Source organism: Sus scrofa, chromosome X (genome assembly GCF_000003025.6).
Source record: "Sus scrofa isolate TJ Tabasco breed Duroc chromosome X, Sscrofa11.1, whole genome shotgun sequence".
In the NCBI taxonomy this organism is placed as follows: domain Eukaryota; kingdom Metazoa; phylum Chordata; class Mammalia; order Artiodactyla; family Suidae; genus Sus; species Sus scrofa.
In genome coordinates this window covers 96,560,228-96,586,768 of record NC_010461.5, presented here as the reverse complement: position 1 = coordinate 96,586,768, position 26,541 = coordinate 96,560,228, and the positions used below count along the sequence as shown (strand labels likewise).

At 39.3% G+C, this 26,541-nt stretch overlaps 1 protein-coding gene across 13 annotated transcripts in view; it reads left to right on the top strand.

Annotated features, from left to right (window-relative positions):
- The window catches only part of KLHL13 (kelch like family member 13), a 405,144-nt gene that overhangs the window by 363,474 nt on the left and 15,129 nt on the right, over positions 1-26,541 (top strand). For all 13 annotated transcript variants that reach the window (XM_021080434.1, XM_021080433.1, XM_021080423.1 and 10 more), the window contains 2 exons: positions 17,450-17,582; positions 18,129-18,325. In XM_021080434.1, the coding sequence (XP_020936093.1) occupies positions 17,450-17,582; positions 18,129-18,325 (330 nt within the window). The remainder of the gene's footprint in view (positions 1-17,449; positions 17,583-18,128; positions 18,326-26,541) is intronic.

Genomic DNA, 26,541 nt, shown 5'->3' with positions numbered 1-26,541 from the left:
TTAGTAAGATAAGGAAAACAACTCTTTCTAAAAGCATTTTTTTAATTAAAAATATTTTTTTTCTTTGTCTGCACTTGTGGAAGTTTCGGGGCTAGGAATTGAATCCAAGCTGCAGCTGCAGCTGCAGCTGCAGCAACAGCAACCCTGGATCCTTTTAAGCCTCCATACCAGGCCAGAGATCGAACTCATACCTTCTCAGTGACGTGAGCCACCGCAGTCGGATTCTTAACCCACTGTGCCATAGCAGGAACTCCCTAAGTGTGTTTTTAAAAATAAATCTCCCCAGGAGTTCCTCTGTGGCTCAGCAGGTTAAGGACCCGGCAATGGCACTGCAGCCACTTGGGTTGCTGCTCCTCTTGTGTGGGTTCAATCCCTGGCCCAGGAACTTCTGGATGCCACAGGCATGCCCCCCCCCCAAATCTCCCCAGATGAATTTCATGTGTATCCTTGCTCAAAAATCATGATAGTAAAGAAGTATATGGTGTATAGGATAGTATATAGCATAGTGAGAGAAGCAGCTTATACTTGCTGTCATGTAAGTTCCCTGAGATTCCTTTTTCTTATCTCTGAAATACGACTCTTGAGTAGGAGATTTCTAAGTTTTCTTCTAGTTCTGTGATTCATTGAAATCTCATTTTTCCAAAGTTTCAGTTCCTAATGGGAGCTGAGGTTTATGGTTCATCATGTTATCAACAGAAATGTGAGGGTCAGGGAGTTCCCGTCGTGGTGCAGTGGAAACGAATCCAACTAGGAACCATGAGGTTGCAGGTTCAATCCCTGGCCTCGCTCAGTGGATTAAGGATCCGGCATTGCCATGAGCTGTGGTGTAGGTTGCAGACGCAGCTCAGATCCTGGGAGGGTCACGAAGGAAAAGCTTCCCGTCTCCTGGTATCTTAGTTCTATATAAATGGTTTAATTGTTGGTTTTACAAGATGATGGGAAAAGAGAATGAGGAGTCAAACAGGAAAAGCACGAAAGGAAGAGGTTTTTGTTACATTAAAGTATGTTCTCTAAAAAAAATAGACTCACTTACCCTTCCACTATACTTCTGCCCTGTCCATGACCACAGTCATGTGTTAAAACCAATTTTGTGGACCTGCTAATTTTTAAAATTTACTTTAAACCAAATAATGAAAGCCACTGCAGTGTTAAGAGATTTAAAACAATAGTCCTCAAATTTTATTGCATATCAGAATCACAAGGAGGAGGGCTTATTAAACAGAAATAGGCATTTCTAACAGGTTCCCAGATGATGGTGCAGGTCTGAAGACCATACTTTCAGAACCACTGTTCTAGAGGCATGGTCCTTCTTCCTGTCAAGAGTGTTGGCCTCTCCCTCTCTCCTGTGTATCGCATGGAGACTACAAGTTATTGTTATAATGGGGACACACTGGAAGTCGCTTAAATATCCATCAATAGGGAAATGGTTGCTTCAATTACATTGCATCAAAACTCTGTTGACTCTGCAGTCACTAAGAGTGAACTAGATCTGTGTATACTGAATATTAAACGAGAATAAAAAGGCAGGGCAAATGTGGCATAGCTACACACAATGGAATATTATTCAGCTATATAAAGGAATGAAGTACTGATACGAGCTACAGCATGAATTGACCTGGAAAATATTATGCTAAGTGAAAGAAGCTAGTAACAGAGACCACACTTATATGATTCCATTAATATGAAATGTCCAGAGTGGGGAAATCTATAGATGCAGAACGTAGACTAGTGATTGCTCAGAATTGGAGAAAATGAGAGGATATAAGGATGATAGGAGTTCCCACCATGGCGCAGCAGAGACTAATCCAACTAGGAACCATGAGGTTGCAGGTTCAATCCGTGGCCTCCCTCAGTGGCTTAAGGATCCGGCGTTGCCGTGAGCTGTGGTGTAGGGCGCAGATGCAGCTCGGATCTGACATTGCTGTGGCTCTGGTGTAGGCCGGCAGCTGTAGCTCCGATTAGACCCCTAGCCTGGGAACCTCCCTATGCCGTGGGTGCGGCCCTGAAAAGACAAAAAAAATAATAATAATTTTTAAAAAGATATAAGGATGATAGCTAAAGGGGGCGGGGGTTAGTTTTGAGGGGATGAAAATATCCTAAAATTGATTGTGGAGATGATCGTACATATGATCTGTGAATATACTAAAAGCCAGTGAATTATACACTTTCAGTGGATGAATTGTATGGTACGTTAGTTTTATCTCAATTAAAGCTATTTTTAAAAAGTAACAGGGTAGGAGTTGCTGTCGTGGCACAGTGAAAACGAATCCAACTAGGTACCGTGAGGTTGCAGGTTCGATCCCTGGCCTCGCTCAGTGGATTGAAGATCTGGCATTGCTGTGGCTGTGGTGTAGGTTGGCAGCTGTAGCTCCGATTAGACCCCTAGCCTGGGAACCTCCATATGCTGCAGGTGCAGCTCCAAAAAGACAAAAATCAAAAAAAATGTAACAGGGTAGTATGTATTATAGATCCTGCCTATTTGTAGGAAAAATGTACAATATATACATACATATACATTAATATAAACACATAGCAAAAGGTCTGGAAACATTAGGGAGGCTGGTGAATGATGTCTTACACTTTTTACTCTGTATAACCCTGTACTGTTTATTTATTTCTTACTATGGAAATGCTTTTGTATATAACCTATGTAATTTAAAAAATATAATAGATTGACCGGTTGCAGCTGAGTCTTAGAACCCTTAGCTCTGTTACACTTTAGCTCAGCCTTTGTTGGTCTTGGCTGGTGGTAGGAAGGGAGATGTGAAAGTAAGCTGAGAGTTTGTTCTTTCTTCAACTGACTTTGTTATAATATTTTCTGTGGTGGCGTGGAGCTGCCACTCCATATCGCTATTGGAAACATTGTATGCTCTCTTTAAAAGTCTTATTAAAAATTATGTTATCACTAACTGGGATTTTTAAGTCTAAGCACTAACAGGGACCGGTTTTTTTGGGGGTATCTAATCTTAGGTGTGTGGTTGTCAGGTTAACAAGCTAGAGACATGATTAATGTGTAAATGTTATCATTGTTTTAAAATTAGCCATCACACAAACTCCAGCTTCAAAAGGCACTGAAGGTAGCTTTCAGGGGAACAGATCCCATGGAAAGAAACTGTTTAAAGAGGTCTCACTCTGAAGGATACCCCAGTGCACTTGGGAAGTGGGAAGGACCTGAGTTGAGGCTAAAAGTGGAATCCTACCACTTACCAGCTAGTTATGCGACTGTGGGAGTCTTCATCCTTTCCCGGCCAGTTTCCTTCTCTGTAGCGTGAGGATTAAATGTGACAATTTATGGGAAAGTCAGGTGCATAATACATTTCCATTTATTTTCCTTCCACTTGAGCCAACGGGGAAGGCGTCAGAGGAAATGCTGTTGATCACAAGTGATGGGTGCGCTAAATAAGGTGTCCATCTGGTTGGCTTGATCTGCTCTAGCAGATTACTTGTCTCATCTAAATAGGCTTCAGGAAACCAGGCTGTCAAAGAAAGTGCCTGGAAATAATTCTGATACCTAGAATCTTGAACAAATCCCAGGAGAATGCATGATGGCGTCAGCAGTGCAAAATACTTTTGCTCAAGGGAGGAAGATTAACCTGGCTTTGCTTAAGTGGTAATTGGTGAAATCAAAGGTTAGTTCAATCCCCTCACTCCTTTGCTACTATTACTACAGCTGTGGTTACTTTTCCTGGAAAACTTGCATCACGTGGCTTTACCCTTTTATTCTAGGTTGTTAACATCCTTTACTTCCCCATCCTATGGTGTTTCATTGAGACATGCCCTTCCTAGCACCTTCATTTTTTAAAAAATGCCAGCTTTAGGGAGATAATTCACCTATCATAAAATTCACCCATTTGAAATGTACAATTCATTGGTTTTTAGCATATTCACAAGGTTTTGCAAGTTACACCACAATTGACTGTAGAATATTGTCATCTAGAGTATCACCTTGTGTCTATCAGTAATCACTCCCTATCTACCCAAACCCCTTTGCTAATCCTAGACAATCATTAGTCTATTCATGAACATTTGGTTTTTTCCACTGTTGTGAATAATTACGGTATGAACACTCATGTATGAGTGTCCGTTTGCACATGCTTTCATTTATGTTTTGTATGTCTCGGGGGGTAGAATTGCTGAGTGATATATTATTCTACATTTAATCTTTTGAACAACTGCCAGAGTGTTTTCCAAAGTGGCTGCACCATTTTACGTTTGGCAGTGTACGAGGGTTCCAGTTTTTCCATATTCTTGCCAACATATCTGTCTTTTTTATTATAGCCATACTAGAAGGTGTAACATGGTATCTCGTGGTTTTGATTTGTATTTCCTGATTACTAATGATATTGAGCATCTTTTCATTTTTGCTTACGGCCATTTGTATATCATCTTTGAACGACTGTCCCTTCAGGTCAGTTCTCCATTTTTTTTAGCTGAGTTATTTATCTTTTTATTATGTAGTGGTAAGAGTTCTTTATCTATCCTAGATATAACCCCCCATCAGATACATGATTTGCAAGTATTTTCTCTCAGTACCTTCAGTTTTGTGGTCCCTTGTTGGTCTGCCATAACTCTCTGCCAATTGTCAATCTTTTATCCATTCAACCATGTAATCTTTGCTACTGCTTTACCTTAGTAGAGTTAATAGGACAGATAAAAGCAAAAAGTAAATAAATTAAAATTAAAATTTTGAGTTCCCATCGTGGCGCAGTGGAAATCTGACTAGGAACCATGAGGTTGCGGGTTTGATCCCTGGCCTCGCTCAGTGGGTTAAGGATCCAGCGTTGCCATGAGCTGTGGTGTAGGTCGCAGACGGGGCTCCGATCCCGCATTGCTGTGGCTCTGGCGTAGGCTGGCAGCTGTAGCTCCGATTGGGCCCCTAGCCTGGGAACCTCCATATGTGTGGGTTTGGCCCTAAAAAGCAAAAAAAAAAAAAAAAATAGGACAGAGTCAAAGCCAATTCCTGGAAGACTTGAGATTTTTTATTATTCCCTAAACGTGTTATTCTTTCACACTTAAAGTGTCTTTACATTCTTTCCTCCTCTCCCTAGAATGCCCTTTCCTAACTTTTTTGGTCTGGTAAACCTCATTCCTTCATAATAATCCATCTTAAGTGGTAAATGGTAAAATTGGAACTCTAGTGTTGGCAGTGGGTAGTCCTGCAGAGTAAGCCTTCTTAAAACAGTTTCTCCCCATGGGTCTCTTCCCCTGACAGCTAATTTTAGTGCCTTTTAAAGCTGGGGTTTGTGTAACCTAAGCAGAGTTAGTAGCTCCTTCTTTTCCTCCCTCTTAGCCCATCAGTATCACCTGTCAGTGAGATCTACCCCATCTAGATCAGAGTGCTGGGGCACATGGTACATGCTTAATAACAGCCCATTGTTGTAATTATTATTACTATTTATTATTAATATTATTATCATTGAAAGAGATAATACATATAAAGAGCCTAGCCCAGTACCTGGCCCAGAGTACATACTCAGTGCTTTTTACTGCTCTTATTGATATTATTTATGGAATAAATGAATTTGGATAGCCCTTATAAGTCACTTTCATATATACTGGCCTCATTAATACTTGAAACAATTTGTGAGGTAGAAAAGGCAAGAATGACTATCCCCATTTTATAAATTGGGAAACTGAAGCTCAGGAAGGTTAGACCACAGGCCCAAATTCACTTAGGCACTAAGGGACAAAAACTAGGACTTGAACACAGGCTTTCTAAATGTAAATGTGTATTTCTGTTTCTTCTAATCTTGTTCTAAACACTATTCTCTTTCTAAATATAATGTCTCTATTGTTTTTACTGAACATCAGTATAAAAATGTATTAAAGGCTAAAAGATCATTTGGCACAAATGGTACAGTAAATATTTTATTCTTGATAGAAATAGCAGAATTACACAGAGTATCTTCATGCCTGCCTTCCCTTCTTCCTCTCTCCTGTGAAAATGGGGGTGAGTGGGGAGACTAGAGATAAAAAATGTTGCCAGTTGCAAACATCCCTGTTAGGACAAGGAGGCCATAACTAGAGTGCCATGTTTCAGCTATGACAGTGTACATTAATTGCAGAGTAGTTATCTAGGTAGAAACAAATCGTTTCTTGATTGTTGATTAGGTTTACTCAAGCCTATAAAGCTTGAAAATACCTCCGTGCTCCAGTTGTCTAGGCTCCTAATTGACATTATCTCATGTTAAGATTGGTGCCTATCAGATTGCTCTTCCATATTTTCTCCCATTTTATCTATTTATTTTCTTTGCCCAATTTTAGTTATAAAGTCAATGAAAAATTTAATTGTGTCATCTCAAGTTATTATCTATGTAATAGGATGGTAAAGAAGTTATCTCAAGAGTCTATACGAATTAACTTGTATGGTTTTCCAGTGGGCTAACTTCATGAAATGCTTATCCTAAGGTAAATGTTTGGGTTAAAGAGCAAGTATTGTCACTACTGTGACTCTGGTTACTGCTGTGGCTCAGGTTCGATCCCTGGCCCCAGAATTTCCACATGCCATGAGCTCAGTCAAAAAATATTTTATAGTATAAGCAACTTTTAAAATATTTTACTGGCATTCCCTTCGTGGCTCAGCAGAAACGAAGCTGACTAGCATCCATGAGGACGCAGGTTCTATCCCTGGCCTCACTCAGTGGGTTAAGGATCCAGCGTTGCCATGAGCTGTGGTGTAGGTCGTAGACATGGCTCGGATCTGGCATTGCTGCAGCTGTGACATAGGCTGGCGGCTGTAGCTCCGATTGGACCCCTAACCTGGGAACTTCTACATGCCGTGGGTGCAGCCCTAAAAAGCAAAATAAAATAAAATATATTATTACTATAAGATATGCAGAGTGGCTTTAGAATAAGTTATATTTTATAAAAGCAGAGCTTAAAATAATCCAGATTATTGAACTTCTTACTAAAATGATACTTTATTTCAGGTTTCTGAATGTTACCTAAAATATAGAATATAGAGAAATGAGTATACAGTTCCTGGGGATAGTTCTTCAGGTACTCAGGTTAGGGTATAATATAAGCTATTCTAATTCTTCTGATTCAGTGGGTGTCCTTCAGATATAAATTGGAAGAGAGTCTACCACCTTTCCTTTCAGGCCACTTTAGTGTATTATTACCCTGCTCATTCACATGAGTTTTTTGGTTGTCGCTTGATACTCAGCATGTTTTCAAGTGATAGGGAAGACCAACACATACCAACTGAGAGTCAAATACATAATTTCAATTTCTGTTTGTTTGTTGCTAGTTTATAACAATACAGTTTGTTACTGATTATTCATCTTGTATCTTGCAACCTTGATAAACTGACTTACTAGTTCTAGAAGGTTTTGTGTAGATTCTGTAGGATTTTCTACATAGACAACCATTTTGCCTATGAATATAGTTTTATTTCTTCCTTTCCAGTCTGATGCCTCTTGTTTCTTTTTCTTGCCTTATTGCACTGGGTAGAAACTCCAGAAAAATATTGACTAGAAGTGGTTAGAGTGTATGTACCTTTTTGCTTCTAATTCTGAGAGAATGCATTCATTCTTTCACCTTAAGTATGATGTTAGGTTAGATATAGGTTGAAGGAAGTTCCTTTTTGTTCCTCGTGCTTTTTTTTTTTTTTTTGCACCTATTGAGATGATCTTATCGTTTTTATTTTTTAGTCTGTTAATAACATGATTTTTATTAATTAATTTATTTTTGAATGCTAAAGCACCATGCATTGTAGGAATAGGCCCCACTTGATCATGAAGTATTATCTTTTTTATATATACGTTTTATTAAATTTGAGGAGTTCCCCATCACGGCTCAGTGGTAACGAATCCGACTAGAATCCATGAGGGTGTAGGTTCGATCCCTGGCCTTGCTCAGTGGAATAAGAATCCGGCGTTGCTGAGAGCTGTGGTTTAAGTCACAGACAAGCAGCTTGGATCCCGCGTTGCTGTGACTGTGGTGTAGGCTGGCAGCTACATTTCCGATTCCACCCCTAGCTGGGGAACTTCCATATGCCGTGAGTGTGGCCCTAAAAAGACAAAAAAGAAAAAAAAATTTGATTTGCTAAAACTTTAGGATTTTTTGCAACTATAGTCACAAAGGATTTTGGTCTTTTCTTTGGTTATCTTTCTTTGATTATCTTTGTCTGGTTTAGGTAGGATAATGGCGGCCTTGTAGAATAAATTGGGACATGTTCCTGCTTCTTAATTTTCTGAATGTGTTTTTGTAGAATTGGTATTATTTCTTCCTTAAATTTAAGGTAGAATTCACTAGTGAAAATTCAGTTTTATATGTGGCTATTCATGTTATCTATTTCTTCATGTTATCTATTATTAGCACCTTGTATCTTTCAAGGAATTTGTCCATTTCAACTGAGTTTTCAAATTTATGGGCATACAGTTGTTCATATTTCCTTGTTTTCCTTTTAATATTTATAGTCTCTACTGATATCACTTGTCTTAATCCTGGTATTGATAATTTGCATTTTCTCTTTTTTTTCCCCCTTATCATTCTGGCTAGAGTTTTATCAGATATATGGATCTTCTCAAAGAACCAGCTTTGTGTGGGTTTTTTAAAATTTTTTCTGTATTTTATATTTTATATGTCATTAATCTCAACTCTGATCTTTACTATTTCCATTCTTCTGCTTAATTTGGAATTACTTTGCTCTTCTCTTTCTAGTTTCTTGAGGAAGCTGAGCTCTTTCATCAGACTGATAAGATATAGTCTTTGCTCTGGAATCTATTTTGCCTGACATTATAGTTATGCCAGGTTTCTTTAAATTAAGGTTGGCTTGGCATATCTTTTGCCATCTTTTTACTTTTTTAATTTTTAATTAGCATACAGTGAAACTGATTTTTTTAAAGTGAGCTATACATTTATGAGTTTTAACAAATACATTGTTTCATATAGCCACCACCACAATTAAGATTCAGGACTGTTCTCTTACCCCAGTATACTCTCTTGTTACCCTTGGTAGTCACATGGATCCCTGCCTCTAAGCCCTGGATACTACTGATCTGTCTTCTGTTGCTTTTTTTTTTTTTTTTTTTTTTGTCTTTTGAGAATGTTATATTAATGACATCATGCAGTCTGTAAGCTCTTGAGACTGGCTTCTTTCACGTTGTCTAATATCTTTGAGATCCATTTACTTCATTGTGTGTATCAATTATCTGCTCTTTTTTATTGTTAAGCAGTATTCCATGGTATGGAACTTTGGGAGGGGGTCTCTTTTTTCTGCTCCTCCATCTCCACCGTCTCCCCAGTACTTTTCATTTCTCTAGGTCTCTCCTTATGGTCTTCTGGCCTGAAAGCCGGGGCTTCAGCCTGCTTTGCCATATACTTAACCACAAGTGAAACCACATTCTGCTCTGAATAAAGAGAGGTATTCACTGCAGAGGAACTACTGCAGTTCCTCTGATCAAAAAAGAAGATTCCTCTCAGAATTTTAGGAATTTGCGTCACCATCGTCACTGTTGCTACCACCAGTGCCTTGGAATTGCCAGTGGATTGAGGCTCAAGAGAACAGAGGGGGAAAAAGAAATAAAATGGATTGTCTCCATTCCTTGTGGGCTTTAAGGATCCTTTTTCTTACTCTTCCAGCCAGTTGAGCCTTCTCTGTCTGCTCCCAGATGACTGCCTCCAGGTTACATGATGCCTTAGGTCTAGGCAGGGTCCTTTGGGGGAAATGTAGAGAGTAGCCTAGAAGGCTACCATCAGTTTGGTGGTACTTTTCATTGTGATTTCTTCCGCAATTCTTCTGCTGTCATTAACCTGTTTTCTGTTTACTTTTAAGCTCTGCGAGGTGGAACCAGAGCAATACTTATTCTAGAGCAAACTTCTTCCCAGTACTGAGGCAAATCCTTTTGACTACTTTACCCACAGCCTTAGGATTATAGGGTTACTGGTCTTATGGTTTGACTGGGATCTGTTTCCAGCCCTTGCTGAGCCATGGAGAGTGTTCCTTGTGATCCTTGTGGATGGTTCCTTTCCCAGACAAATGCACTTATCAGTACTCACCAGTGTACTTTGAAGGGGGCTGTTTTTAGATCCCCAGAGCCCCCTTATACTGCAGAGCTCTCCCCTTGTACTTGGCCCTACAAACCCAACTGTCTTGACCTCCCTAGGACACTCAAGCCTGGAACAATGCTGGGCTTCACCTGGGTTCCCATGCCCTGTCCTTCTGGAAACTGCAGGCAATAAGCAATGATGGGGCTCATCTAACCTGCTTCTCTTTCACAGATCCTCTCCTTCATCCAGCCTTAAACTATTATTTTTCATATATCTTGTCTGATTTTTGAGTTGTTGCAAGAAATAAGGTAAGCTCACTCCCTGTTACTTCATCTTTGCTGAAACAGAAATCTATGGGATATATATTGACCCTTGAACTATGGGGTAGGTGGGGCACCAAACTTCCTGGCAGTCGACACTATGTATCTGAAGTTCCGCATCTGCAGATTCAACCAACCACAGAGCGTGTAGTACTGTAGTATTCACTATTGAAAAAAATTCGCATGTAAGTGAACCCATACAGTTTAAACCTATATTGTTCAAGGGTCAGCTGTAATTAAATGCTAAATTGTGCCACCCAGACTCCAGATGCCTAAGTCTTTCAGAGATTTGGTTAGAGATTGCTTTACATAGGAGGTCAAATTTGAACTAGGCTTTGAAGGAGGGAGGATATTCTGTGTGAAAAATGATGGCATGAATATAAGGGCTGAAAAAAAAGTAAGCCTGGATTTTTACCAGTGAGATAGTCTGGAGAACAACTTGATAAGATGGGCCAGAGTACTTAGGGAAATAAGGAAAAATAAGGTTGAGCAGTAGAGTTTGATCCAGATTAGAGAAGTCTTTAAAGTTTTATGACATAATGCAATGATAGAAAGCCATTAGCAGTTTTTAAACTCCAAGCAGCCTTATATAATGAGAACAGAGTCTAATTAATCTTTTCTTTTTCTGTCCTCTGAAGTGAACAGTGTCTCATCAAAACATGGCTATGGTATTGTTTTCATCAAATACATTACATTTATTTAAAGATTGGAGTGAACCTTCTTTTAGTTCTGTAAACTTTGTTCATAAAACATATGTAACATTAATGATTTTTGTTGCTCTTTTCCTTTTTACTCCACTTCCTTTTTGAAATTATCCTGATCAAGGAAGTTCCCTTGTGGCACAGTGGGTTAAGGATCCATTGTTACCGCAGCTGTAGTGCAGGTCACAGCTGTGGCATGGGTTCGATCCCTGACCCAGGAACTTCCACATGCCACAGGTGTGGCTAAAAAAAAAAAAAAAAATTACACTGAGCAAAACTAGATAGAATATGCTAGTAAGTTATTTCCAATACAGAATTTAGAGGAAAGATTAGCTTATCAGATTGCTTTTTAATACCTAACGGTATCAATCTAGCTTTTTTTCCCACAGTGGCATTATATTTAATATGGAAGCTATTAACATCCAACCGGTTTTGTATACATTATTTGTAGCTGACCTGGTTTCTATGTTACAGTTGTGTAATGTCAGCACATATACCTTCCTTTGTTTGTTTGTTTTTTTATTTCTTGGACATGCCTATGGCGTGAAGAAGTTCCTGGACCAGGGATTGAACCCACTCCACAGAAGCAGCCCAAGCTGCTGCAGTGACAATGCTGGATCCTTAACCCACTGTGCCACAAGGGAACTCCCCCTCCTCTGTTTTAATTTGACCATTTAAAAATTTATCGGAGTTCCTGTCATGGCTCAGCGGAAATGAATCCAACTAGGAACCATGAGGTTTCGGGTTCAGTCCCTGGCCTCGCTCAGTGGGTTAAAGATCCGGTGTTGCCACGAGCTGTGATGTAAGTTGCAGATGCAGCTCAGATCCTGCATTGCTGTGGCTGTGGTTTAGGCTGGCAGCTATATCTCTCCCCTAGCCTGGGAACCTCCATATGCTGCAGGTGCGGCCCTAAAAAGACAAAAATAAATAAATAAATAAATAAATAAAATATGAGTTAAAAAAAAAAAGAAATTGAGAACAGACAACAATCCCCTCATAAATAGAACTCCAAGTCCAGGAAAAAAATAGAAAAATTAAGAACTCAGATAAGGATTGGGCTAGAAAATAAGTTGAGTTATAAAGCAATAGAAAGAGTTTAAAGACTGTTTTTCGAAAAACTAATTAGAAACTTTGAACAATTTTGGATAAAACTGAACTGTATCTGTTTTAGAGACTAGTGTGTGAAGATAGACACAAAATGTTTATAGAATTCTAGCAAGAGAAATCAGTACAAATTTAGTGGAGGAAAATGATTTTTATAATAAAAGGGAACCTTTTAACTGTGCAGGATATCTTTAAGAATCTTCCTAGAGTTAAATAGGAGGAAAGATTTATAAGAATGAAAGCAAAGGGTAGATTTATAGAGGGCAGGTGAAAACTGTGGAAAATAACCCTCCTTTTTTTTTTTTTTTTTTTTTTTTTTTTTTTTTTTTGCTTTTTAGGGCTGCACTCACAGCATATGGAGGTTCCCAGGCTAGGAATCAAATCACAGCTATAGCTGCCGGCCTACACCACAGCTCACAGCAGTGCCGGATCCTTAACCTGCTGAATGAGGCCAGGGATTGAATCCACAACCTCATGATTCCTAGTCGGATTTGTTTCCGCTGCGCCACAACAGGAACTCCAAGAAATTACTGTGTATTTCTATCCAACAAGTATGTTGTAGAAGAAACTTCAGTTTTTTTTCTCTTTAGACAGAGCTAGGATATACAGTTAACAACATGCAAACAATATTTAGATCTAGGTAAAAACAGTCTGAATTGACAGATCTTATTTGAATAAAGATAGCAATAATCAGGAATAAAATTAGCAAATATGGAATTGGATAGTAGGATTGTTTGTTTATCCATTTGAAAATAAAGGTTATGAAATGTATAGAAAGGAAACTACATGCAGTGAAAATAAATGTAAAACCTCTCAAAAGCAGACAGTTTGTTGAAGGTAGATAAATGTATAACTGGGTCACTTTGCCATACAGCAGAAATTGACAGAACACTGTAAATTATGTATAATAAAAAATTTTTTTTAAAAAAGAAAAATTTGGCAGTTCCTGTTGTGGCTCAGTGGAAACGAATCTGACTAGCATCCATAGGACGCAGGTTTGATCCCTGGCCTTGCTCAGTGGGTTAAGGATCCAGTGTTACCGTGAGCTGTGGTATAGGTCGCAGAGGCAGCTCAGATCCCGCATTGCTGTGGCTGTGGCTGTGGTGTAGGCTCGCATCTACAGCTCCGATGTGATCCCTAGCCTGGGAAGCTCCATATGCCATACATTCGGCCCTAAAAAAAAAAAAAAAAATTTAGTTTAGAACGGAATATGCTCAGAATGTGATAAAAATGGTCTAGGATCCTCAGCTTCCTTTCTTTGCGGTTGCCTTATTATACTGAGAAAGGTTAGAGGATTTTTTAAATAGTGTGGAGGGAAGCAAAACGATCAAATTTGTGAAGAGGGTCAAAGCTCCTGGTGTCTTAGCTCAACTATCCACATTTTGAAGATTTGAGTACAAACCTCAACAAGCAGTTTTAATGGAATATGGACCCAATGAAAAATGACAGAGATAATGATGCAGGAAGCATTAGCCATGCCTTCTTTCAAAGGGGAAAAGAAGGAATAATCAGTAGTAGGAATGAAGCCTACTGACATTACTCAATTCCCAGTATAAAATATTTGGAGGACTATTTTAAAGGCAAGAGAGCCAGCAAATGAGCCAAGAAGGTTTGGGGGATTTTTAGTGGAAGAAAGTAACTGACCAGATATAATCATTGCTTTTGACTAAGCCATGATTGCCTTTCAAAGATTATTATCTACGTATACCTTAGAGAATAAGATTCAAAAGTTATTTGATGAATAAAAGTAAGGCAGCAGCCCGAACCCAGTCTCATCTGATAGGTATCTTGACATCTGTCTTTTTCTCTAGTACCCAAGGTATGATCCATTTCCCAAGGTAAACGATATGCTTTAACTTGCCAGCAGCTATTAATTCTCTAAAAGTATATATTCTTGGAATTCCCTGGTGGCTCAGTGGGTTAAGGATCTGGCATCGTCATTGCTGTGGCTCAGGTTCAGTCCCTGGCCTGGGAACTTCTGTATGCATGTGCATGGCCAAATAAATAAATAAATAAATAATGAAAAATAGTATACATATGATTCGGCCCCAAGCCTGGGAACTTCCATATGCCACAAGTGCAGCCCTAAAAAAAAACCTCATGTGTGTATGTATATATGTATATGCAAAAGGTGAATTATGTGTATGTGTAGAAAGAGGCCTAGAAATATATATGCTAAATTGTTACAGTAGTAGAGGGTGTAGACTTTTAGCTTTCTATTTTTTTTTTTTTGTCTTTTTGCCATTTATTGGGCCGCTCCCGCGGCATATGGAGGTTCCCAGGCTAGGGGTCGAATCAGAGCTGTAGCCACCGGCCTACACCAGATCCACAGCAACGCGGGATCCGAGCCGCGTCTGCAACCTACACCACAGCTCACGGCAACGCCAGATCCTTAACCCACTGAGCAAAGCCAGGGATCGAACCCTCAACCTCATAGTTCCTAGTCGGATTCGTTAACCACTGCACCACAACAGGAACTCCTCCTAGTTTCCTATTTTTTAATTTTTAAATTTTTATTTCTTTTGCTTTTTAGGGCCCCACCTGCAGCATATGGAGTTTCCTGGGCTAGGGGTCTAATCAAAGCTGCAGCTGCCAGCCTATGCCACAGCCACAGCCACAGCAACATGGGCTCTGAGCCACCTCTGCGACCTACACCACAGCTCATGGCAATGCCAGATCTTTAACCCACTGAGCAAGGTCAGGGATTGAACCTGCAATCTCGTGGTTCCTAGTTGGATTCATTTCCACTGTGCCATGACGGGAACTCCTAGTTTTCAATTTTATATCTTCTGTATTTTTACAACAAACATATATATATATATATATATATATATATATATATATATTTTTTTTTTTTTAATAGCCACACCTACAATATATGGAAGTTCCTTGGCCAGAGGTCAAATCCAAGCCACAGCTGCGACCTACACCACAGCTGTAGCAACTCCAGATCCTTAACCCACTGAGGCAGGCCAGGGATTGAACCCATGCCTTAGCATTGACCCAAGCCATGACAGAGACAATGCCAGGTCCTTAAACTGCTGTGCACAATGGGAACTCCATATTTAAAATTTTTAAACCTGCAATTTATCTGAAGGAGAAAAAAGCCAAGCCCTTGGGAGCCAATCTTTTCTCCTCAAATCCTGCTTCCATTACTCTTCTCTCATCTTAGCCTTTGCACTTTACCACAAATAAGCACTAGAGGCATACTTTGTTTTATCACTGAGAGTAGTTTCACAAGTAAAGTTCCTGGTTTCTAGTGAGATTGTTACAAAATTCAAGTTCTACGTTTTGTGTGTTTTTTTTTAATACCAAGTAGAGGCTTCTGGGTAAAGTCTGATTTGTTTTTTCAAACATGAATTGAACATTTGTTAAGTGCCAACCGTGTGCCAAGCACTGGGGAATTTAAACATCCCAGCCCCTCAACTCTTCTAGCTGATGGTTCCCTCCTCAATTGCTGGACCATCCCATCTCCACCTGCAGTGGTTGCAGTCAGCACTTCCCATTGCTCATTTGCTCTTCTGCATTTGGAAGGAATCTCCTTAAACTTTCACTTCTTTATTTATTTGGCCTCACGCATGGCATGCGAAAGTTCCAGGGCCAGGGATCAAACCTGAGCCACAGCAGTGACAATGTCAGATCCTGAACCCCCTGTGCCACCAGGGAACTCCAAATCCCCTTAAACTTGTTGCGCTTTAGACTCCATATGTGAATTTTCAAAGAGCCACGTTTGCCTTCTGCATGAAAATATTCCCCTAAAATGGACATCTTTTTACGTCTACTTTTCTAAATAACAGGGATAGGAGATGATTTAACAATGGAAAATGGAAAATATTGAAGAGTGGAGTATATACTGTTTGTGTTTACAAAGGAAAAAGGGCATTTGTGAAAGATTTGGTATTTGTTGAACAAAAACATATGTCAATCACTGTTGGAGAGAGAAAAGTACGATACATAATCCTGTTCTAACGTATATGTATAATGTATAAATATTTTTATTCTAAAAATATTTATATGCCTCTCCAGAGAGAAAGTGGCTGGATCACATTATCTCTTTGAAGTTCTAGTTCTGTAGAGTCAAGTATTTTCCTTAAAAAGTAATTTAAAAATTATGACGAGAAGATGTTTAGACTAAGATTTATATTATACATATGTGCAGGATCAATATTTCTAAAACTACATTCTTCAGTACGTCGTGCCTTTTGCTTCTTAAATCCGTGAAACACAACTTTAAATAAAAGTTTGATTGGGGGGTCATTAAGGCATGAAGGGGATAGAATAATCCTTGCTCTTAGTTCTTATTGTATTACATTATTACATTAGAAAGTAATTTGTATAAATATCTTCATGATTTTTTATAACACTATATTTCTGTTTTTGAAACTACAGACCCAATCTTGCAAAAATTTTCATTTTCGAGCTTCATTGTTAAATTGTGTACTACCTCCTTTTTGTGCATTTCACCAGCCTATTATAATCTTTCAGTGTTTCATTCTTCCAAGAGTAGACCAGAGGAGCAACTGCCTGTTTGCCATTGTTTGGGATCTTCAAGGGAGTGAATGGAAGAGCTAATCAACAGGCATTCTTATCACCAGAGCCCTGTCCCTCCTCTGAATTGTGGGTGCCGGCCTGTTAATTCGCCACTAAACTTGAAGCATTTGGGGACAGTTATGTCTCATGTTGGAGCTGCCTGGTCTCTTTTTGTTCTTTCCCCAGAGATAATTAAATTCCAGACTTGAAATGTGCATGATAATTGGTTAAGCAGCAGCAGGTATACTTGTACCAAGTGTAAAGATAGCTAGGACAGTTCCTAATTCTATAAGAGATGGAATAATCTAGTTCGTAGAAAGGAGTTCCTGTCTTGCAGCAGCACACATGCTCTGTACCTTTCTTCCTCAAAAAAGCAAACAAGCAAACGAAAACACAAGGTGTCTATAAAAGGACTCTGAACATATTATTGTGGAAAGGACTGTTAGTCTAACACCCTAATTCTGCTCATGGGAAAATGAATGTATACATGATATTTTTTTTTTTTTCAAAATAAGGTAAAAGCCAATGGTTGTCTAAATAAGTGCATGTTTATACTCTTTCCTTCTTTGTTCTTAATCTAAATTAATCTTAATTTTATCTTTTTTCTACAGTGAATTAAATGTACATTGTCACATGTCAAGTAAGCTGTTCGGTTTTTTTCTTCTTCTGAGTAATTATTCTATTGGCTTCATGTTCTCAATATGTTCCCCACACATTAATATGTCAACAGAATCTTGACACTCAGAGGTTTGTATGCTTACTTTACCTTGATTAGTGGCTTATCTCATGTTCTTGTTGTAGGGGTTTGACCAGCTCCGACTTGAAGGATTGCTCTGTGATGTGACCCTGATGCCAGGGGACACAGATGACGCCTTCCCTGTGCACAGAGTCATGATGGCCTCTGCTAGTGATTACTTCAAGGCCATGTTCACAGGTAGCTTGCCTTTATAAACTCTGCCTCCATGTTAAAACAACATGAAAAATATATGCTTAAATCTTCTTATTGGTAAAGGAACGTTCAGTTCTTTGGGGCTGTGTCTTTACAGGAAAGGGTTTCAGAAGGAATAGACACTCAGTACATGTGGTTGTGGGTGGTGCTTTCTTAGCTTAAAAAGTGGATGAACCTTTTTTATACTTCTATTCACCTTTGTTTCATAGCTTTGCGTTTCCAGAGACATATCTGAGTGGGCCATCAGAGATTAATACAGTGCCACTGATACAGTCTTTAATCCATCAAAAGATCTGAAGCGACAGAATATTTATTTCGGAAGCACTTGCATCATACGCCACATCCATTAGTAGAGCTAGTTCTTTTTAAGTACTCTTTTAACTGTAAAATATGCAGAAGCCTGCCTCTGATGCGAATGCTTACACAGAGTAAAATTTTTCCTGATTTTATTGCATCTAATTAGCAGCAGAAGTGAGTGTGACCTTAATTAAATTATCCACCTTCATTGAATTGAGTGTCTTTTTATTTAAGGTGGAATGAAAGAACAAGATTTAATGTGCATTAAGCTTCATGGCGTGAGCAAAGTCGGTTTAAGGAAAATTATTGATTTCATTTACACTGCAAAGCTTTCTCTTAATATGGACAACCTTCAAGACACACTGGAAGCTGCCAGTTTTCTACAGATTCTGCCAGTTTTGGACTTCTGCAAAGTATTTCTCATATCTGGGGTAAGACATTTTCAAATCTTTCATTTTTTTTTCCTATGGTGGACTCTGATATAGCCTGTTTAGATTCATGAATCATTGGACAGACGTGAAACTCTGGCCATTAGAGAAAGGCGTCAATGTAGTGCATGATCTGGAAGGATGTTAAAGGGAAAACAGTACAGGTGCATTTTTGTAGAGTCATTTAATAAAAGCCTTCCTGGGAGTTCCCGTCATGGCGGGTTCGATCCCTGGTCTCGCTCAGTGGGTTAAGGATCCAGCATTGCAGTGAGCCGTGATCTGTGGTATAGGTCGCAGATGCAGCTCGGATCCCACATTGCTGTGTCTGTGGCTGTAGGCCGGCTACAGCTCCAATTGGATCCCTAGCCTGGGAACTTCCATATGCCACAGGCGCAGCCCTAAAAAGACAAAAAAAAACAAAACAAACAAACAAAAAAAAAAAGCCTTCTTTGTAATCATATGACTTCGGACAGTAATAGTGTTTGATAATGATATATTTCTAACCTGTTTGATAATGTTATGTAGTTTAATCAGTTTTATTCATTTAATGATTTTATACAAATAGACTTCTTCAATGGAATTCAGTGGAAAAGACTTCTAGAAGTCTTTAAAGAAAGAGTCATATTTTTTTTTCTTCCTTTAAATATGGGAACCAGGAGTTCCTGTTGTGGCTCAGCGGGTAATGAACCCAACTAGTATCCACGAGGACATGGGTTCGATCCCTGGCCCCACTCAGTGGGTTAAGGATCCAACATGACTGTGAACTGTAGTGTAGGTTGCAGACATGGCTCAGACCCCGTGTGGCTGTGGCAGAGGCCAGCAGCTGTAGCTCGGATTCAACCCCTAGCCTGGGAACCTCCATATGCTGCAGGTGTGGCCCTAAAAAGGCAATAAATAAATAAGGAAACTTGATTTTTTTTTTTTTTTTTTTTTTTTTTTTTGCCGCAACACAGCATGCAACAGTTCCCAGGCCGGGGACGGAACCTGTACCGCAGCAGAGACCCAAGCCACTGCAGTGACAACACCAGACACTTAACCTGCTGTGACGCAAGGGAACTCCTAAATATGGGAACTGGATCTTGAGATGCACTAACACCTATGTGTAATCTGTAAAGATATAAGTCTTGATTCCATAGAGACACATCACCTACTGAGTCATTTGTAGCCTTTTTTAATAGACAAGAGAAGACATGTATAACTACTATCTAACTACTCACAGTCACCCAGTTCCTGCGGACAGTGCCTTGTCTTAGTTGGGACCTTTAAATTAGTAACACTTCATGCTTCCATTTATAAACTCTTAACATTGCTTTACACTGATCTTAGCAATACTTGGTTGTCCTGAGCCAAACAAGGTACTGTGACATCATTTCCTTGGAAATAGTCATTAGCCATAGACACTGTTGATCTACTGTCTGATACCCACGTTTGGTACTTATAACTTGATGTATTGGTTGTGATCAGTTCTTTAGTCTGAAAGAAAAGAACCAAGCTGGGTAAAGCCTGATTTATGGAGTTATATAAATATATACTTGTGAAAATAATAGTATTAGAAAATAATTTTCTAGATAACTCAAAACAAGTTTATTTCAAGGTGATATCATTGTTTTTGCAATATTGATATTTCCTGTAATTAGAATGTTAGTTCCTGAACCTCCTTGAAATATTTATTATAGCTGTATGTTTTACCCCTTTGAAAATTATTTCTATAAACACTTAATACTATCTTAAAGATTATATTCTTCATTCCTAGTGTCCACTACATATATCCTAAAGCCCATTTCTAAAGGACAAGAGGCGAGTCCCTGACAAAGCTTACTTGTGGTATCATTTGCTCCAACTCTTTCAGTTTTAGAACTTTCTTGCCCATGAGCTTTGAGGAACACCTGTTTTCTTTTTTCTTTTTCTTTTTTTTTCTTTTTTGCTTTTTAGGGCCGCATCCACAGCATATGGCAATTCCCAGGCTAGGGGTCGAATCGGACCTGTAGCTGCTGGCCTACTCCACAGCCACAGCAACAATGAATCTGATCCGAGTCTGCAACCTACACCACAGCTCAAGGCAATGCTGGACCCTTAACCCATTGAGTGAAGCCAGGGATCGAACCCACATCCTATGGATACTAGTTGGATTCATTATCGCTGAGCCACAACAGGAATTCCCCTCCTTTTTTTTTTCTTAAGTCTTTTGTCATTTTAGGGCCGCACCCACAGGATGTGGAGGTTCCCAGGCTAGGGGTCTAATCGGAGCTGTTGCTGCTGGTCTACACAACAGCCACAGAAACACTGGATTAGAGCCATCTCTGCGACCTACACCACAGGTCACAGCAACGCTGGATCCTTAACCCACTGAGCAAGGCCAGGGATCGAACCCGCAACCTCATGGTTCCTGGTCAGATTCATTTCCACTGCGCCACAACAGGAACTCCAGGGAACTCCCCTCTTAGTATCATTCTATTTACTTATCTTTTATCCTATTTGCTTAGGCTATGTATGTGGTTTTACATTGGAAATCTTCCCTCTCAGAATCCATGATAATTTTTGAAAAAGATTGGTGGACTATTAGTTTAAGGATTATATAAAATCCAACTTTTCCTTTATCCTTCTTTCACACATTCCATATCTCAGTTAAATGTTCAGGCTTAAACTCTGTTTTCCCTTTCCTTCTCAGCAATCAAGTGAATCAGGAAAAGCAGTAGTCCTGGGTATCTTTCCTGTTTGTAAACTGAAAGTTTAAAGATAACAAATATTTTTCAAAGGTGGATTTATTTTTATTTCTCCCACAAGCTAAGTTATTACAGATAATTTTAAAATATAACAGTTTCATGACTGTGGGCTTAACCCAAACGTTTTGAGGAAATCGATTTATGTTTTAATGGTATCGTGTGATTACCGTTCACATAATCAAAACACTACTTGGGTTTGAGCTTCTAAAAAGAAAAATGAGTTTTGAACACAGTTCTCTTCTATCCCACTCTTAACCATTTGTGTGGATGAAGAGGAGCAGCAGTACATAAAATATGACCCAGCAAATAATCTGCAAAGCATTTATACATTAATTCTGAAGGATAAATGTGAATATGATAGTAAAGCCACACTTGTCTTTGGTGGGAGAGAGACATCAGTTTTCTGTAATGGAGCATCAGGCTCAATAAAACAAGAACCACTTCCCTCCAACCTTTGCTTTCCTTTGTACTAATACTTTTCTCTTATGTCATAGTTAGTATTATAGTTTATAGAATCTGGCACTTTTGTTCTCACTGTGTTATTTTCTTGGTAGTTACAGAAAAGAGGACTATGAAAAGAGAACGAAAGCATGACAGTGAGGGATATAAAGCAGAGTAGGTAAAATCGTCTGTAAAACTAAAAACATTAACTGTCATGTATCATGGAGATAATGGAAAATTACCTTTGTCTAGTTACAAACCTTCAAAAATTACATTAGTTTTTGTCCCTATGATATTGCCTACCTGCAGCATGCTAAATACCTTGCAGCCGTTCTCTGATTTACAAACAAGTTATGGTCACATTATTTGATTATCATTTGTTTGCTACTTGGAATTTGTGACATCTAGTATTTTCCTCACAGTGTTACTGTTATGGAGGATTAGAGGTGAGCCCACAAAGCCCAATTTAATGTAAGGTTGCTGAAATAGGACATTTGTAATCGAACTGAAAATATTGCAGTTTGAATGTACAGTTCTATAGAATAAACAAAACAATGAAAGTGAGCAGGAAACCATTTTCTTTTTACATAAGAGCATATTTAATCAGAGAATGAAGATGTCCTTGTGCTTTAGACTCCATGTACTCGTTCTTTGAACCCATTTTTTTAAAGTTGTGTTTATTTTTTTTTTCTTGATACAGGTATATCATTGGTTCCCCCGTACATTTATTGTCACTGATCGGGTTGGGGAGATCAGAATGAAATGTAGAGAAGTTTATTGAGGTGCCTGGGGTAACAAAGGGTGAAAGACAGGAGTTCCCACTGTGGCACAAAGGGATGGAGGGGGGTCTCTGCAGCACCAGGATGCAGTTTCGATCCTTGCCCCCCGGCACAGTGTGTTAAGGATCTGGCGTTGCTGCAGCTGTTGCGAAGGTTGAAACTGCGGTGGCTTGGATCTCATCCCTGGCTGGGGAACTCTCTATGCCCCAGGGCAGCCAAAACAAAACAAAAATAAGAGTGGGAAACAGAGGAAAACAAGAGAGGCACATTTGTGGCAGAAAACTGGCTCTCTCAAAGGAACAATGAAAGGAATCAAGTCATTGGAAAAGACAGCTTCTTTTGCCGTTATATGATGATAGCAGCAGCAAACTGTTCTTTTTGACATAAGGATTTCCTATTTCGTACATACATTTCATATTCCTTATTTAACCTAAATGGATTTATCCATTAAAATTAATAAACATGTCTTTCCAGATCATTTTTTTGCTTTGAGGGAGGTTCGATGCAAATTAAAGTTGTATACATCACTTTACAATAAATCAAAACTGCTTCCCCACCAAGTCAATCCTGACTTCCTTATTGCCAAGGCTGATATTCAGCAAGCAGTACCCAGATACCGGTGGTTTATGGTCAAGCCTCTATTCTGCTTAAGTGGTACTCAGATATTCCAAATATCAACCCTGCAGATAACTTTAACCAGCCCACTCTTAACCACCTGCTATCTGGGACTCTGTAGGGGAACAAGTGGCTCAGCCTGGGCCTAAAGCAATTCATCCCCCCAAAGACCATTATAATAACTAATACTACATCCAGTAGGGGAAGTGCATTCAAAGTGCAAAGGAATAAGAACATTGAATTCTCCAAGCTGGACACCCCATCAACATTCACCTCCAGTGTTATTTATCATCTTAAGAGAGACAAGACTGGGAGAGAAAGGTTTCTGTCTGGTTCTTTATCCTCCCTTTTTTCTTCTTACCAAACAGCCCCTTCCCCTTGTCCTGTCATGTTCCCACCTGTGCAACAAGACCCAGGAGAAGATGGCTTTTTATATCCTCTACCCCCCCATCCCACGCCAAAGTAGCTGGTTTGATTTCTTCCCAGTCTTTTTCTGTGGATGTGCTGTCTCTCTCTACATTGGCTGTAGTTGATGTCAGGCTGTCATTTTATTTTATTATTCATTTATTTATTTTGTCTTTTTAGGGCCGCATCTGCGGCATATGGAGGTTCCCAGGCTAGGGGTTGAACTGGAGCTGCAGCTGCCAGCCTACACCACAGCCACAGCAATGCCAGATCCGAGCCACGTCTGCAAACTACACCCCCAGCTTATGGCAACACCGGATCTTTAACCCACGGAGGGAGGCCAGGGACAGAACCTGCGTCCTCATGGATGCTAGTCAGATTCTTTCCCACTGAGCCATGATGGGAACTCCGTAGGCTGTCATTTTAAAAAGCTAGATAACATCAAGGAGAATTTCATATATTGAATGTCTGAGGAGTCTCCCAAAATTTGCCAGCTGATTTCTTAGTTTTGTGTTTCCCTTAAGAGTACAAAAACAGATATTTGCTTTTTTTTTTCTAAATAGGAATTTTTTTGTATAAGACACTGAGCTTCAACAACATTACATCACAGATTTTTGATGAAACTTGTCATTAAAATGTCAAATCATGTTAATCACAATGTTTAGCTACATCAGGTGTGATTTGAACAATTTAACATTGCAGCAATGAGTGCCAGTATGTTAATGCGAATTGAAAATTATGACGCTGGAGTTCCCGTCGTGGCGCAGTGGTTAACGAATCCGACTAGGAACCATGAGGTTGCGGGTTCGGTCCCTGCCCTTGCTCAGTGGGTTAACGATCCGGCGTTGCCATGAGCTGTGGTGTAGGTTGCAGACGCGGCTCGGATCCCGAGTTGCTGTGGCTCTGGCGTAGGCCGGTGGCTACAGCTCCGATTCAACCCCTAGCCTGGGAAACCTCCATATGCCGCGGGAGCGGCCCAAGAAATAGCAACAACAACAACAACAACAACAACAAAAAGACAAAAGACAAAAAAAAAAAAAAAAAAAGAAAAAGAAAATTACGACGCTTAGAACTGACTTTAAGATGACCATGAAGGTTGTTTGATTACAGTAGAATAATTTATAATAATTTATATCAAGGGAACTTTTTTTTTTTGTCTTTTTGCTTTTTAGGGCCACACCTGCAGCATATGAAGGTTCCCCGGCTAGGGGTCAAATCGGAGCCGCGTCTGATTATTTTTATTTATTTTTTGTTTGTTTATTTTTTTGTCTTTTGTCTTTTGAAGGCCACACCCACGGCATATGGAGGTTCCCAGGCTAGGGGTCGAATCGGAGCTGTAGCCGCCGGCCTACACCACAGCCACAGCAACGCCAGATCCGAGCTCCGACTGCAACCTACACCACAGCTCATGGCAACGCAGGATCCTTAACCCACTGAGCAAGGCCAGGGATTGAACCCACAACCTCATGGTTCCTAGTCAGATTAGTCTCCGCTGCTCCACGGCGAGAACTCCCTGATTATTTTTAAAATAATATTGGTTGTCATAAGTGGTTGAGAAATTTTGTCCTTTTTTGCATCTCTATCCTTTAAAATTCTGATGTAATTATTTGGATTAACTTCTGTAATAATTCTTCCTTGGAATTTTGGCCAGGGCATATATTAGGATGAAATTAGAGTTTTTTCTACATGAGTTTCTTTAAATAAGCTTTAAATTAATATTTATATTTTAAAAATGAAATGTATTATGTACATGAATTGCATTATGTGTTATATTACTGCAGATATCCATTATTTAATACTGTCTAGGCTAAATGTCTAGGAATATGCTACCTGAAGCACTTTTAAAAATCACGGGATTGCAGAGTTCCCTGGTGGCCTAGCAGTTAAGGATTTGGTGTTGTCACTGCTGTGGCACAGGTTCAATCCCTGGCAACTTCTGCATGCTGTGGATGTGGCCAAAAAGAGGAAAAAAAAAAAAAAAAACATAACTAAGCATGGATTGAAATGAACTATAATTGAATAATCTTGTATTTTTCCAAAAATTGTTTACCATTATTCCATTATTTTGATCTGCTTATAATGTTAACTATAATTCTAAACTGTGCTTATACAATTCCTAGAGTCTATAGTTTTAGCTTTTATTACATATACTTCACAAAAATTAATTTCCTATTACATATTTTTCTTATCTGAGTCTGTCTGTCTGTCTGTCTGTCTTTCTTTCTTTCTTCCTTTCTTGTCTTTTGTCTTTTTAGGGCCACAATGCAGCACATGGAGCTTCCCAGGCTAGGGGTCAAATCAGAGATATAGCCGCCAGCCTAAACCACAGCCACAGCAGTGCAGGATCCAAGCCCTGTCTGTGACCTACACCACAGCTCACGGCAACGCCGGATCCTTAACCAACTGAGCAAGGCCAGGGATCAAACCCACAACCTCATAGTTCCCAGTCGGATTCGTTAACCACTGAGCCATGATGGGAACTCCTTTATTTTGTTTAATTTATTTTTTCCATTATAGTTGGTTTACAGTGTTCTCTCAGTTGAAGAAGGAAAAGAAGAAGGAACAAAATACCTTGATCTCATTTCTTTTTTACTTTTTTTTTCTTTTGGTCTTTTTAGGGCTGCATTCGCTGCATATGGAGGTTTCCAGTCTAGGGGTTGAATCGGAGCTGTAGCTGCCACCTACGCCACAGCCACAGCAATGCCAGATCCAAGCCCTACAGCTCATTGCAAGGCCAGATCCTTAACCCACTGAGTGAGGCCAGGTATTCAACCTGCATCCTCATGGATCCACTGTGCCAGGACGGAAACTCCAATCTCATTTCTAACTTAGACAGTTTGGTTTCTAATCGTTAATCTTAGCCTATATTATACGCTACAAATTTAGATTTAAATTTGGTGACTAACAACTGATGCTATCATGTTGACCATTTAAAGTATACATTCTTTGTTATTTTTATTTGTCATCATATCAGTAATGATAAGAATCTGAATACTTAGGAAATATATTTGTGTTTTCATCAAGTTTTGCTTATCCATATTAGCCAGCATCTTCAAAGTGAAATTTACCCTTGCTCTGGGGAAAGACTATGTCTTATTTACCTCTGAAAGTGGATCTATTACCCTAAACAGGAATCCCTTAAACCTGGGATGACTTGGGCACTGAGATATTAACTATAACTTCATTTCCACAATGTAACATTGTATGAGGGAGTTCCCTGGTAGCTCATTGGGTTAAGATCTGGCCTTGTCACTAC